General features: G+C 39.2%; 1 protein-coding gene across 1 annotated transcript; it reads right to left on the reverse strand.

Annotated features, from left to right (window-relative positions):
- Positions 1–8,992: 8,992 nt before the first annotated feature.
- On the reverse strand, positions 8,993–14,746 carry rpl14 (ribosomal protein L14). Its single transcript, XM_034160712.1, is given in 7 exon segments — positions 8,993–9,088; positions 9,196–9,249; positions 11,591–11,656; positions 11,658–11,692; positions 11,973–12,066; positions 12,171–12,272; positions 14,687–14,746. Coding segments are annotated over 7 exon segments (414 nt in total). The 5' UTR covers positions 14,690–14,746; the 3' UTR covers positions 8,993–9,028.
- Between the last annotated feature and the right edge of the window lie 207 nt (positions 14,747–14,953).

The following is a 14,953-nucleotide window of genomic DNA, read 5'->3' on the forward strand; positions in this document are numbered from 1 at the left end:
TTTCGTCAAGTGACTGCAGTTACCACAGAAACATGGTAAATCCTTCAAAATAAGAGTATCGTCGTTTTACAGCGGAAGATGGACGAATAAACAAAAGTATTTGAGCAGTGCAAGTTCTAGATATATAGATAGATAGACAGATACAAAATATAAAAGAAATAGAATTTAATAATATACAGAAATATCTGCAGAAGTGTCTGTTTTAAATATCCAAAAAGAAAAGTAAACATAAATCAATTCACAAATAAATAATAAAATTAATAAAAATGCTCATATTTTTAATGTGATATGTTTTAAAAACGTATCTTTATAATTTATTTTTTTATTAATTTGTTCCACGTTATATTCCCGCATTTATTTATTCTCTTACTCATTTATTTATATTTAGGCACCATGTCGACTCCACATTCTCAACATACTGGACGGGCTTGTGAAATTTTTTTCACAGTTTAAAAGTATTTTGAGGTCTCATATTAAAATGGATTACACGTTTGGTTCGCAGTAAATTTAATGTTAATTTTACGTCTGGAAATTTTCAGATCAAAATTGTTGTTGTCATTGTCTGGTGAATTTATGTGACGCATATTTTAACTGTACATTACAGTTAAATGTAATTATCAATAATAATTAATAATAATAATAATAATAATAATAATATAGCTTTTAGTTAATATTGTTGCCATTTTTAGCCGATGTACAGTTATTTGCGATGTTGGAATTTTAATTGCGCAGCGAATTAAATGTGATTTTTGTACATGTGTATGTTTATTTTATAGCTCTTGTTTTGAAGGTAAAATAAAATAATAATAATATGCATCACATTCACAAAAAGTTGGAATTGCATTTCATTATCACCCGTCACTTCAACCTTTTGTGTTCAGAAAAAAATAACATTATTGTGCTACCCTTTATTTAGCAGAAGTCACTATTTCTGAACAAATATTAAAGTCTTGCTCATGAATTCTGAGAGTAACTGCAACCATAATAGCTTTTCTTATATAACTGAGACCGCTTCTCTTTTATTTTAGAATAAAAATTAAATTAATATTCCATAAAATGGTTGACAGTGAATGCTTTTAACTATCTTGTGATATAATGTTGCTTTAACAATGAGAATACAAATTTAAAACAGGACCATTATGGTTGAAAATGGTCTATAGTCTGATGTAAACATGAAAAACGCTTTGGCTTGATCTTTTACGTTGAAGTTGTCTTCACTTGTTTTCCGGCAGAATGGTGTCTTGCTGACAATTGTCACTGCGCATTGGTCCTACTTACTGTCATCGAAAAGCGTGTTTTCAGGCCTTTTGGTGACTGCAGAATTTTTGTTTTCTTCACTCAAGGTTTTCAAGTATAATGAAATGTGAGGAGGAAATGTTTTTTATTTATTTATGTTTTTAATTTTTTTTGTTTTTTTTTTGGAGCCCAGGCTTCAGGCCTCCTTCAAACCCCAGTCAGCCTTATGACGAGTGGGTGATTAGAATCCATGTTCTGTGCCAAGCTGGGAAATAGTCAACCGTTGTCATGTAATATTTGCAAATTTGGAAATGCCCCTGTTTATATTCTTCACACTCCGCGTGTTTTTCCTTTGTGTGTGTGTTGCTGGAGAAGTTTCTTATTTGGAGTGTGTGTGTTCAGTTGAGCTTAAAGCCAAAGTGTGTAGGATACAGTGACATCTAGTGGTAAGGTTAGAGATAGCATTATTTCATTGCAGGTCACAGTTTTGTTTCTCTTCATGGCTTCCCTACTAGATTAATCAAGAAGGAGTATGAAAAAATACCTGGAATGGATCGTGAGAGGAGCGAAGCCTAACAAGGACGCAAAACAACGATACATTCAGAAAAATAACAAAGTAACGAGTGGTCTGGTGATCTTGACTTGCTTCCAAATGTTCCATATCTTGATGTTTTTGTCCTCATCTGTACATCCGAGAAGTTTAAGAACTATAAATCCCTGGAGGCCCAACTTCAGTTTCCTTATTAGATTGAGTCAATTTTCTGAGTCCAGAACCAGAAAACTGCCGTTCAAACAAAGGTAGCTAATTGTTAAATGTTCATGATCACACCGAAGCATTTCCAAAATTAAACAGAATTTCTTCAAAAAGACGAGCTATTCCGTGAGCTAGCTAGGCAGGCGGGCAGCTAGTTATGTAGTGTTAGCGATGTTTAACTCAAGAACGTTTACGTGTTTTGATAAGTACTTTGTGCTGTTTTTCAAGCCGGACATGTCGGCGGTTGTGGCAGGCGGCTACACAGCAGACTTTCAACACTGTAATGACCTTTTTCGGTTGGACAGTTTCACTTTAGAACAACAATTAACATCTCCTCGGCTCTTCGACAATCTGTCCTACACTCCCAGCATGCTTTGCATTGACTATGACACAATCCCATTATTACGGGGGAGCAACTGATTTGTCTTTGTTTTTTTTCCTCTTCATAGCGGTCCACCCTTCCTTCCTTCCTCAGCATAACTCCGGTCCCATTACTGCCAGGGTCTTCATATTCACAGAGAGCATTCTTGGGACACAGATCTTGGACAAGTTTAAAGATGGCTAACCTTGACCTATTTTAAGGGGTCAAATGTTACATTCTGTTTCCTATTTTTATGCTCATAGGGCTCAGGGTATTTTAGCATTGTGCTGTATTTTAATAATCAATCAATCAATCAATCAATTTTATTTATATAGCGCCAAATCACAACAAACAGTTGCCCCAAGGCGCTTTATATTGTAAGGCAAGGCCATACAATAATTACGTAAAAACCCCAATGGTCAAAACGACCCCCTGTGAGCAAGCACTTGGCGACAGTGGGAAGGAAAAACTTCCTTTTAACAGGAAGACACCTCCAGCAGAACCAGGCTCAGGGAGGGGCAGTCTTCTGCTGGGACTGGTTGGGGCTGAGGGAGAGAACCAGGAAAAAGACATGCTGTGGAGGGGAGCAGAGATCAATCACTAATGATTAAATGCAGAGTGGTGCATACAGAACAAAAAGAGAAAGAAACACTCAATGCATCATGGGAACCCCCCAGCAGTCTAAGTCTATAGCAGCATAACTAAGGGATGGTTCAGGGTCACCTGATCCAGCCCTAACTATAAGCTTTAGCAAAAAGGAAAGTTTTAAGCCTAATCTTAAAAGTAGAGAGGGTGTCTGTCTCCCTGATCTGAATTGGGAGCTGGTTCCACAGGAGAGGAGCCTGAAAGCTGAAGGCTCTGCCTCCCATTCTACTCTTACAAACCCTAGGAACTACAAGTAAGCCTGCAGTCTGAGAGCGAAGCGCTCTATTGGGGTGATATGGTACTATGAGGTCCCTAAGATAAGATGGGACCTGATTATTCAAAACCTTATAAGTAAGAAGAAGAATTTTAAATTCTATTCTAGAATTAACAGGAAGCCAATGAAGAGAGGCCAATATGGGTGAGATATGCTCTCTCCTTCTAGTCCCCGTCAGTACTCTAGCTGCAGCATTTTGAATTAACTGAAGGCTTTTCAGGGAACTTTTAGGACAACCTGATAATAATGAATTACAATAGTCCAGCCTAGAGGAACTAAATGCATGAATTAGTTTTTCAGCATCACTCTGAGACAAGACCTTTCTAATTTTAGAGATATTGCGTAAATGCAAAAAAGCAGTCCTACATATTTGTTTAATATGCGCTTTGAATGACATATCCTGATCAAAAATGACTCCAAGATTTCTCACAGTATTACTAGAGGTCAGGGTAATGCCATCCAGAGTAAGGATCTGGTTAGACACCATGTTTCTAAGATTTGTGGGGCCAAGTACAATAACTTCAGTTTTATCTGCGTTTAAAAGCAGGAAATTAGAGGTCATCCATGTCTTTATGTCTGTAAGACAATCCTGCAGTTTAGCTAATTGGTGTGTGTCCTCTGGCTTCATGGACAGATAAAGCTGGGTATCATCTGCGTAACAATGAAAATTTAAGCAATGCCGTCTAATAATACTGCCTAAGGGAAGCATGTATAAAGTGAATAAAATTGGTCCTAGCACAGAACCTTGTGGAACTCCATAATTAACCTTAGTCTGTGAAGAAGATTCCCCATTTACATGAACAAATTGTAATCTATTAGATAAATATGATTCAAACCACCGCAGCGCAGTGCCTTTAATACCTATGGCATGCTCTAATCTCTGTAATAAAATTTTATGGTCAACAGTATCAAAAGCAGCACTGAGGTCTAACAGAACAAGCACAGAGATGAGTCCACTGTCTGAGGCCATAAGAAGATCATTTGTAACCTTCACTAATGCTGTTTCTGTACTATGATGAATTCTAAAACCTAACTGAAACTCTTCAAATAGACCATTCCTCTGCAGATGATCAGTTAGCTGTTTTACAACTACCCTTTCAAGAATTTTTGAGAGAAAAGGAAGGTTGGAGATTGGCCTATAATTAGCTAAGATAGCTGGGTCAAGTGATGGCTTTTAAGTAATGGTTTAATTACTGCCACCTAAAAGCCTGTGGTACATATCCAACTAATAAAGATATATTGATCATATTTAAGATCGAAGCATTAAATAATGGTAGGGCTTCCTTGAGCAGCCTGGTAGGAATGGGGGTCTAATAGACATGTTGATGGTTTGGATGAAGTAACTAATGAAAATAACTCAGACAGAACAATCTGAGAGAAAGAGTCTAACCAAATACCGGCATCACTGAACGCAGCCAAAGATAACGATACGTCTTTGGGATGGTTATGAGTAATTTTTTCTCTAATAGTTAAAATTTTATTAGCAAAGAAAGTCATGAAGTCATTACTAGTTAAAGTTAAAGGAATACTCGGCTCAATAGAGCTCTGACTCTTTGTCAGCCTGGCTACAGTGTTGAAAAGAAACCTGGGTTTGTTCTTATTTTCTTCAATTAGTGATGAGTAGTAAGATGTCCTAGCTTTACGGAGGGCTTTTTTATAGAGCAACAGACTCTTTTTCCAGGCTAAGTGAAGATCTTCTAAATTAGTGAGACGCCATTTCCTCTCCAACTTACGGGTTATCTGCTTTAAGCTGCGAGTTTGTGAGTTATACCACGGAGTCAGGCACTTCTGATTTAAAGCTCTCTTTTTCAGAGGAGCTACAGCATCCAAAGTTGTCTTCAATGAGGATGTAAAACTATTGACGAGATACTCTATCTCACTTACAGAGTTTAGGTAGCTACTCTGCACTGTGTTGGTATATGGCATTAGAGAACATAAAGAAGGAATCATATCCTTAAACCTAGTTACAGCACTTTCTGAAAGACTTCTAGTGTAATGAAACTTATTCCCCATCAGACCATCAGAGTAAATGTAAATGTTATTAAGAAATGATCAGACAGAAGGGAGTTTTCAGGGAATAGTGTTAGGTCTTCAATTTCCATACCAAAAGTCAGAACAAGATCTAAGATATGATTAAAGTGGTGGGTGGACTCATTTACATTTTGAGCAAAGCCAATTGAGTCTAATAATAGATTAAATGCAGTGTTGAGGCTGTCATTCTCAGCATCTGTGTGGATGTTAAAATCGCCCACTATAATTATCTTATCTGAGCTAAGCACTAAGTCAGACAAAAGGTCTGAAAATTCACAGAGAAACTCACAGTAACGACCAGGAGGACGATAGATAATAACAAATAAAACTGTTTTTTGGGACTTCCAATTTGGATGGACAAGACTAAGAGTCAAGCTTTCAAATGAATTAAAGCTCTGTCTGGGTTTTTGATTAATTAATAAGCTGGAATGGAAGATTGCTGCTAATCCTCCGCCTCGGCCCGTGCTACGAGCATTCTGACAGTTAGTGTGACTCGGGGGTGTTGACTCATTTAAACTAACATATTCATCCTGCTGTAACCAGGTTTCTGTAAGGCAGAATAAATCAATATGTTGATCAATTATTATATCATTACTAACAGGGACTTAGAAGAGAGAGACCTAATGTTTAATAGACCACATTTAACTTGTTTTAGTCTGTGGTGCAGTTGAAGGTGCTATATTATTTTTTTTTTGAATTTTATGCTTAAATAGATTTTTGCTGGTTATTGGTGGTCTGGGAGCAGGCACCGTCTCTACGGGGATGGGGTAATGAGGGGATGGCAGGGGGGAGAGAAGCTGCAGAGAGGTGTGTAAGACTACAACTCTGCTTCCTGGTCCCAACCCTGGATAGTCACGGTTTGGAGGATTTAAGAAAATTGGCCAGATTTCTAGAAATGACAGCTGCTCCATCCAAAGTGGGATGGATGCCGTCTCTCCTAACAAGACCAGGTTTTCCCCAGAAGCTTTGCCAATTATCTATGAAGCCCACCTCATTTTTTGGATGTCATCATGACATCACATATACCATATAATGACAATTAGCAAATCAATATGCAAATCAAAAAATCAAATCAAAAATGCATTATTATTTTTATTTAACACCTTCCAGCTCTGTGAATAAACCACACTGATTAATCAGCTCAGCAAATCAGCAGCTGGTGGACACATGCACGTAGTATTAGGCTTATACTGCCATCTAGTGGACATTTGGAGAGCCTAGGATTTCACAGGGGGAACATATTTATAGCGTATATATAATTATATATACTATATAATAGGTAAATATCATATTCATTGTAGTAAGTGGAGAAATAGCAAAAGCCCCCTTTGACTGATTTATAGACAATTTCAAATTATTTTTCCTATCCCTTAAAAAAAAAATCATACTCCAATAAAATAGAAAGATCTGTAGAAATCTTATTTGAATTATACCCAAGCTTTACATTTTTTTTATAATATTGTATGCCTTGTGATTATAAAACCCCAGTCAGTATGTTTTGTAAACTCTTATTTTATATTCCTCTGCATTTTGACAATTTTGTTACCTACAAGATGTTTTTCTATGTTTATTGTATTCTCTCTCTATATACTTGTTCAGGGCAGCTTTTTGCACATAATAGCTTTGACACTTTTTTGTCTATTTTTATTCTATTTTGGATGCTCTTATTGTGTTTTTCGTACTGTTCTTTTTATTTATCTCTAGCTGGTGCTATTGGAAAGCACTTTGGTTCAGTGAAAACTGCTGTAAAGTGCTATAGAAATAAAACTTGATTGATTTATAGATACATACATACACACTTAACCCTATTTTTCAAATAAAGATTCTAAACAGTGCAGTCAAATACCTTCAAGGCTCTAGGAAAGACATAAAAACACCAACAGTGTGAAGGGGGATCATGAATTTGGTGCATAAATTTTGTGCTTAGATATTAACACCATCACAAAATGACACTTTTATTACATAGGATAATGCCCTGTGGTCCTGAACATCCTGAGACAATGACAGACACCAACACACTTTGGTCGTACATGCCAGAGTATCACTGTGTGAAGAACATAACTCTTGGACCAAATGTAGTTGACTGACAGAGGGTCAGCCAAGGAAAAGTGATTTTACTTTGACAAATGTCCCAAATGTTTCAGTTTGAAGCTTGTACAGCTTAAACCCGGTGGAGAGGTTGTTAGTCAAGGACAGTCTTCAAACACCTTGTGCAGTGGGACCTGCAGGCCTAGTCAGCAGTGTCTGTCCACCACCTTTGGACAGAAATGATCAAATGTGAAGGCGACACAGAATAATGTAGTAATTTGCAAGACTGTGTCAAATGCTAGACAAGTGTCAAAACTCCCTTGTCCTTGGGAGATGTAGCCACTTTGCCAAGGTCTGGAAGAAGACCATGTGTCCACCCCTGCCAGCTGAGAGGAACCACCAAGGCCCAGATCTGCCATGAACTGGAAGCTGCTGGTCCTGGGTTTTCTTCAGGGTGTCTCAGTCACAGACAGAAGCTGAAAGTTTTCAGCTGAGCACACGGACAAAGAAAATACCTGTAAGGTTTTATGGTCAGATGAGACAATTATGTTTGGAGAAGTAAAGGTCGGGCAGTCAACCCCAACTGTTGATTGTGGTCCATCAGGTTCTAGGGCTGTTTTGCTGCCAGAACTGGTGCATTGCACAAAATGGATGGAATAATGAAGGCTGACCTCAACATTCTTTAACAAAAACTCAAATCCATCAATCGGATGATTCAAACTTAGGACTCACTTGGGAGTTCAGTTATTTGTGGAACAGATTAAGCAAACTAACAATATGTTTTTTTAAACAGCCTTTCCAAAGTCCTGAATTCGGGTCTATCAAATGTGTCTGGACTGTGCTTTAAAGTCGGAAATGTTCCAGGAAACCTACAGATTTAACACTTAAGTTTGAAGGTGAATTGAACTCTTTGCCACAAGCATCAGGTCCAGGTGAAAATTAAGACATTCAACCAAATATCAGATGTTTATATATCTCCTTTGATCTTGAATGCATAACTTTGATCCTGTGTTGATTTCAGAGACATATTGTACAATAATTTCTACCCCACAAAAACAGGTCAAAGAAACAAGTCATATCCGTGCATGTACACGTCTGACCAACTGGTCAAATGTACAGTTTTTCTTTTTAAACATCTGTGTCAATGCTCTCAGTGTGGCTTGAAATACCTGCAGTAATTTCAATAATTTTTAAAATGTCCATGTTAATTCTGACACAGTCCCCCCTCCTGACAGCAAGACAGAAGCGCAGGCAGTGTAACACTCCTTGTTGGACTGATGCATGCCGACTCATCTGTGTCCCTGTGACTTTCCTGTGGTCCAAATGCACAGGACAAAGGACAAATCCTATAAGATGTTCAGACAGTGATGCCATAGAGATGGACCGGCACCCACAGATCCCCACCAGCTTTACTGCAAAAAACTGATGCATCGTTCCCGAGTTCAGTTCATTTGGTGACATCAATCCTCTGAAAACAGACTGAAGAGTGCAACAGCTTCAGCAAAAATGTCTAAGTCCTTTTGTCAAAGACAGATTTGTCTTTTTTATATATTTAACCACACATGAAATGTAAGAATATTCACTCCATGTATTTTTGGATTTGGAGAAATCGGTTTGCGTCGCAGCACAAATAGATTAAAAAAAAATTAACAGAATACAGACGAACAATTAAACAAGAAATTTATTTTGTGAAGAATTTTCACTTCTTAGCCTCCTGTTTCTGAAGCTTTTTCACCTCGTGCCTGATGATCTTGTTTCTCTGTAGAAACGACAACAAAGAGACCATTTAAAATAAAATCAGTTTGATGTCCAAATGATCTCCTGCAGAGAAACAGACCACAGTGAGAGGTTTTCCACTGCACTCACCATCCTCTTAGCCTTCATCACCTTGTAGCGGTCAAAGTCAGACATCTTGGCCCTCTGCAAAAACAAGATAGTGTTATAATGTGAAAAGCTTAGGTATAAATAAATTCCTTCTCACACAAGCAGTGAGCAGCAAACCTGCACAACATGTTGATTTTGCCGATGATTCAAGCGCCAGTATTATGAATGCTTATTTTCTTTGGCTGACCTGCAAACAACGACAGGTTTTCCGCATCCATCGCTTTCTCTTTCTCGCTACAAGCAGCAGTGAGCTACTCGTGCAAAGCTGCTACTGAGAACATGTTTTTCTGAATGTGCTTCACAATAATAAGTATTTTACAGTTGGAGGGTGTGTGTGTGTGTGTGGTGTCCAGCATTTTAATAGTGGCGCGTACAGCAGCGCACTCTCAGTGCGGTCTGTGGCAATTTATTTATTTATGTCAGACCCTTTTGATGATTAATGGCTAAGGTCATCAATATGGAATGGCTGATTATGTCACATGGTTTCAGAAGGGTGGTCAGGACATGACGTCCACGGAAATCAGGTGAGCTTGAACACAGGATGCTCATCTTGGAGTTTAAACAACAACATCACCATCATTTTGCGAGTTCACTATTTACTCTTCAACCGTGAACATTTCAAATACACAGACAAAGAATTTAAATCTTTTTCTGATTATGTGCCTGAAAAGTCAGAGATCATTTTTGACACACATCAGCTGCAGATGAGCGCCACCACAAATCACATTTAGAAAAGTTTACACCTGCTTCACGAACAACATTTGACAGCGGATTAAAGACAGTCAGCAGCTCATTCTGTGTGTTCGAGACTCGCAGCGTCATTCAGATCCTCGTTCTTTTTAGTTCATGCGTGAACCCTGCATGGTCTGCCGTTGTCGTACCGTCCTGCTGAGCACGCATAAGCCAGCGTGTGGCGCTCTGATCTGTGGCACATCTAAGACCCGCAGCAACAAAACCAGGAACGACTTGGCCAAGACTAGTCGGAGTGGTTTCTGAGCTCGATCTGGCTTGACTCGGCAGACCCGAGGGGACACACTAACGCAGAAAAAAGCCCAACCAACATTATTTGAGAGGTTTTGTTTAAAGGGGATAGAGAATCAAAATCATCTTTTTCATGTTTTTGGTGTTAGTTCAGAGTCTCCCCGCTGTGGGGAATACACACAAAGTGCCAGCAAGTTTCAGAACCTCTATTTCAAGTATTTCTCCTTTTTTGAATTGCCCCTAGAAAACAGGCCAATCCGTTTTTGAGAGAAAACTTACGTCACTTTTTCACCAATAGCCACCCACACACACACCCACCCCCTTTCACACACGCCCCTTCAAAATTAATTATTCATAAGGTTGTGCCCACCCATTCGTAACACGTGAAGCGGAGCAATGGTGAGCTACAGGTGTGCTTTCCCACGCTGTTTTAGCGGACTACGATCTTCCCACGGAAAGCAATGTACGCGATCAATGGCTTTTATTCATTTTTAGCCGCATCCCCAGTACATACAACCACCGACTATTTCTTTGCTCTGCGCATTTCACGGAGGACTGTTTTTTCCAAATTTATTTATTTTTAAAAAAGTAAAAGATGTCTACATTGCCTGGCGAGACGGTGAGGTTAGTGAGAACCGCTGGCATGCTACACTCACTGCACACATATTGCCAATACCAGTGATTACTGGTGTGTGCGCGCCTTGTGACCAGTGCACAGTCGAAGCATGTAGTCTGCCGCTTCCTGGCCCATACTTTATCAACTTTGTCTCAGTTTTTTCTTCCACTTTATCATGGATTTATGAGTTTCTAAACAACCTGGTGCTTTCTATCCTGTCACACAGATGGTGCGCATGTGGACAGTTAGCAGCATATAAAGAGGCGACCGCACGACACCTGGACGCGAGTTGCTAGTGTTTTTGAACATGTCCAAAACACTCTACCCACCCTGGCCAGTAACCACATGGCTTTGTGTGACATGGTTGTAGCCAACAGTGATAAGTTTGGTGTCGAGTGCCTGTAACTCTCACGCACACATTCGGTGTAAGAGCAGCTTAACCCTTTCAAGATGAACGCATGAGTCCTACCCATTGATCAGAATTCATTGAGATCAGTGGTCCTGCCAAGGAGACGCTTGAGTAAAAAACAAACAAACAAAAAACAAAAACTTTCCAGAGTCGTGGACTTTAAGACATCGCTTGTTGTTTTTTGTTTGTTTTTAACTTGACCCAAGCTGACAAGTGAATGGAGCAGCTGCAAATGAAAATTAATATGACAAATTCTCATATTGTAATAAATGCCTGAGATATAAAACTGCACAGTGTATGTTGAAATTGTACTGACTGTAAAGAAATCTTAACGTTGGCAGCTCTGATTCAATACATTTTAGTGCCTTTACCTTCTTCCTTGCTTCAATTTTCTTGGCCCAGCTGCTTTGTTCCCATTTCTCATTGACTTGGGCTTTTCTCCCAGGCCCTCCTCACAAACTTCTGACGAAGTACTGTCAAACATCACACACAGACGCACATTAATGTAATTAAACCACAAGATACATTACTGTATCATCCCATAACCATATTAATGATTCACAGCTTTGTTTATCTGACTGGTTTGCTCTCTCCCTTCATACTGTAGCACAACGTGATGTACTGTATATCGTTACCAATTATGCTTCAAAACTACAGTTAATTTTTGGGCCATACTGCCCAGCACCAGCAAACATGATCTTTCTGTCATTACTCGATATCACTTGTCTTCTAAACAACCTGAGTTGTACTCACCCATGAGGTATTTGATGACATAGTCTGTGAGCTGCATGCACTTGAAGGGCATAGCTTGTCTCTTCACTCCTGTGCATGGACCATCTACAAGAGCCTAGATAAAAAAAAAAAAAAAAAAAAACAGCAGTTAATACCCATGAATCAAAAGTAAGTCCAATCCTTTTGTTTTCATACCCTAATCAATACTGTTCTTCTCACCCTATTTTGGTCGATGACATCTACAATAGCAACAAGCTTGCCAGCATAGGGTCCAAAAGCGATGTAGGCCACACGGCCTATCTCAACAAAGCGCTTGAACACCTGGTGAAGACAAGAGAATAGAAGCTTAAGCCTGATGACCTTTAAGGAAATAAATCTGTCTAACATAAGACTACTGTGTTATATGTTAACGGTGGGGGAAGTACTGCAATATTAAGTTTTTATGATTTTAAAGCTTTTTTTTTTTTTATTCCACAAACGAGATTCAGATTTATTTACTTCATTTTAGACTTTGCTTATGGAGGACATGGAAAGATGTTACAGTTGTGACCCAGGAAAGAGTGCAATGTATTTCTTGTAGACCTAATCTGAGTCACACATCATCGTAGCTTCGAGAAGACATAAGAAAACCACCAGAGATAGATACGATGTATACCATCAGGCTGAAAATCAAAACGTATGGTACCTTAGTCTGCACACATTACCAGGAAATAAAGTTAGTTATGACTAAATCAGTAAGTAAACTTTGTCAAAAAATACAAAAGGTACATGATCTGTGCAGTGTGTATCTCCGGTTTGGTTGAGGACAACAATGACGTATCAGCTCTACTCAACTGCTCGTCACCATGCACGTTTTGTGTTACAACTAGTTATGTCACATTACTGTGCAGCGTTCATCTGTAACAGCCACATCTACAGACACAAAGTTTGTCCATCAATTTTTAGCAAAAATGGAATGGAAGAAGGCTTGGGTTCAAGCAGTGAACCAACAGAACCTGCAAGATGTCCCTGGACCCCAGCAAAGCCGTATTATGTGGGTTTCAATTGGTCGGGTGTGTGGTCGGGTTTTGAACCAAGGATCCTCTGGTCTGAAGCCCAACGCTTGATCACTAGACCATCACCTCCCCATCCACGTGCAGTCAACAGTAATACTCCCCTTCATTTAGATGTTGCTCTACATTAGTTATAGATGCACCAATAAATAAACAATTTCCATAAACCTGGAATTGAGTCAAAATCCATATAGAGGGTTTTCATGCGACGTATCGATCACGTCATTTTGTGTCCCGCGGCCATTCTGGATTACGACGCGGTGGCCGCTGCGATACGCTACGTGCATTTGGCGAACCAATTGCAGAAGCTTCAACGTCGGTGTGAAGAAGCCTCACGGCACCGTGGCGTGAGAGAGATCAGCCGCGAACAGAAATCACTGCTCCCAGAATTTTATTTTATTTTATTCTGCAATAAATTATATGAGAATACATAAAAATACTGCCAAGGATAGTACAGGAACGCTTCCAATACGGATGCTTATTTACATTGTGGTCCTCGAGCACCGAGCTGCTGATCCACAAGCTGCCCTTCCAGCGCCTGGTGAGAGAAATCGCTCAGGACTTCAAGACGACCTCCTCTTTCAGAGCTCCGCTGTGATGCTCTGCAGGAGGCTGGCCAGGCTGACCTGGTCACCAGCTTCCTAGTTTACAATATTGCAGTGTGACACTGTCGGCCAGTTCGTTACATCACCACAAATTCACTATATGGTACAAGATACAGATCCACTGAACCAACTGCCTACACATCTATCACGATAAATAGCTTTACCTCGGGGATTTAAAGCATCGTAATAACCGTACATTCTCTCCATTTTTCTATCACGTGCCAGCCTCCTTGTAATCCAGAATGGAGACGGCACCTGTCCTGCAGCAAATCGGTCACGTGATTGAAAACCCTCTGTAGTGTTGTGGAAAAATAGGCCAACATCTGTGTTTAAAGTTTTCAGGGGCAATTTGGTTTAACATTTAATTTATTACTTTCTTCTACAGATTTTTTTTTTTAAACTTACACACAGGGTTTGAAGTAGTTATTTACCAAACATGAGTCTCCTGAAATAAAACTCACAAAAACTTGATACTTTGCTTCTGTAAAAATAAGAATAATAAATGCATAAAAAAAGAGACCTGATTTGTATTGAAAAAGTAAACAAAAATTAGTCATTGTTAAAAATCACAATACGTGTCTTATCGGGAGGCTAGCACATTATCCCAGTGCTATTATATGTGGAAACACAAATTTTACAGATTTTTTTTTTTTTTAAAAACTGGGCAGTTTAGAGGAAAGGTTCAACACTACCAACAGCGCACAGGATCCGTCTAAAGTCTGGATTACATCGCTGGTGCACTTTGGTCAGCCTACATGCAGCGCAGTTCCCCGAAAAACCTAATGATTACCGTCAAATCGACAAACACTATCTGAAATGTGTAAAAGTGTAGATAGAAGAAACCGTGAGACGTGACGAACACGGCAAGAACCCGTTCACGACGGCCTGAACCACGTTTGAGCCACATCCGACCAAGACGGACTTAAACTGCACATATATCTGAATTAACTCATCAATCCCGTAACGAATTTGCTGATGAACGTGTTAGCGATGAGAATTGGTCTTGTTGCCACAGGACATGTATGTGTATACTTAGAAGTTTGACTTTAACATGGTAAAACTCTTATGGCGAACTCACCATGTCGGCAGTCCGGGAGCAGAAAGGACGTTACAGCTTCCGGTTGATGCACAAACGAGTTCCGCTTACTGGCTACGCATGCGCAGTATGTTTCTTAAAAAAACCCAAACATTTCCATTAAGTTACGTAATATGCAGCACTACGAAATATACTATTTTGTGGAAGCCATCTATCAAGAATGATTAATTTGTTACAAATATTTTTTTTTATTTTGAAAGGACGGATGTGGGTTTTCCCCCTTTCAAAATGTTATTGGAAGTTTCAATA

Source organism: Thalassophryne amazonica, chromosome 20, assembly GCF_902500255.1.
Source record: "Thalassophryne amazonica chromosome 20, fThaAma1.1, whole genome shotgun sequence".
Lineage (NCBI taxonomy): Eukaryota > Metazoa > Chordata > Actinopteri > Batrachoidiformes > Batrachoididae > Thalassophryne > Thalassophryne amazonica.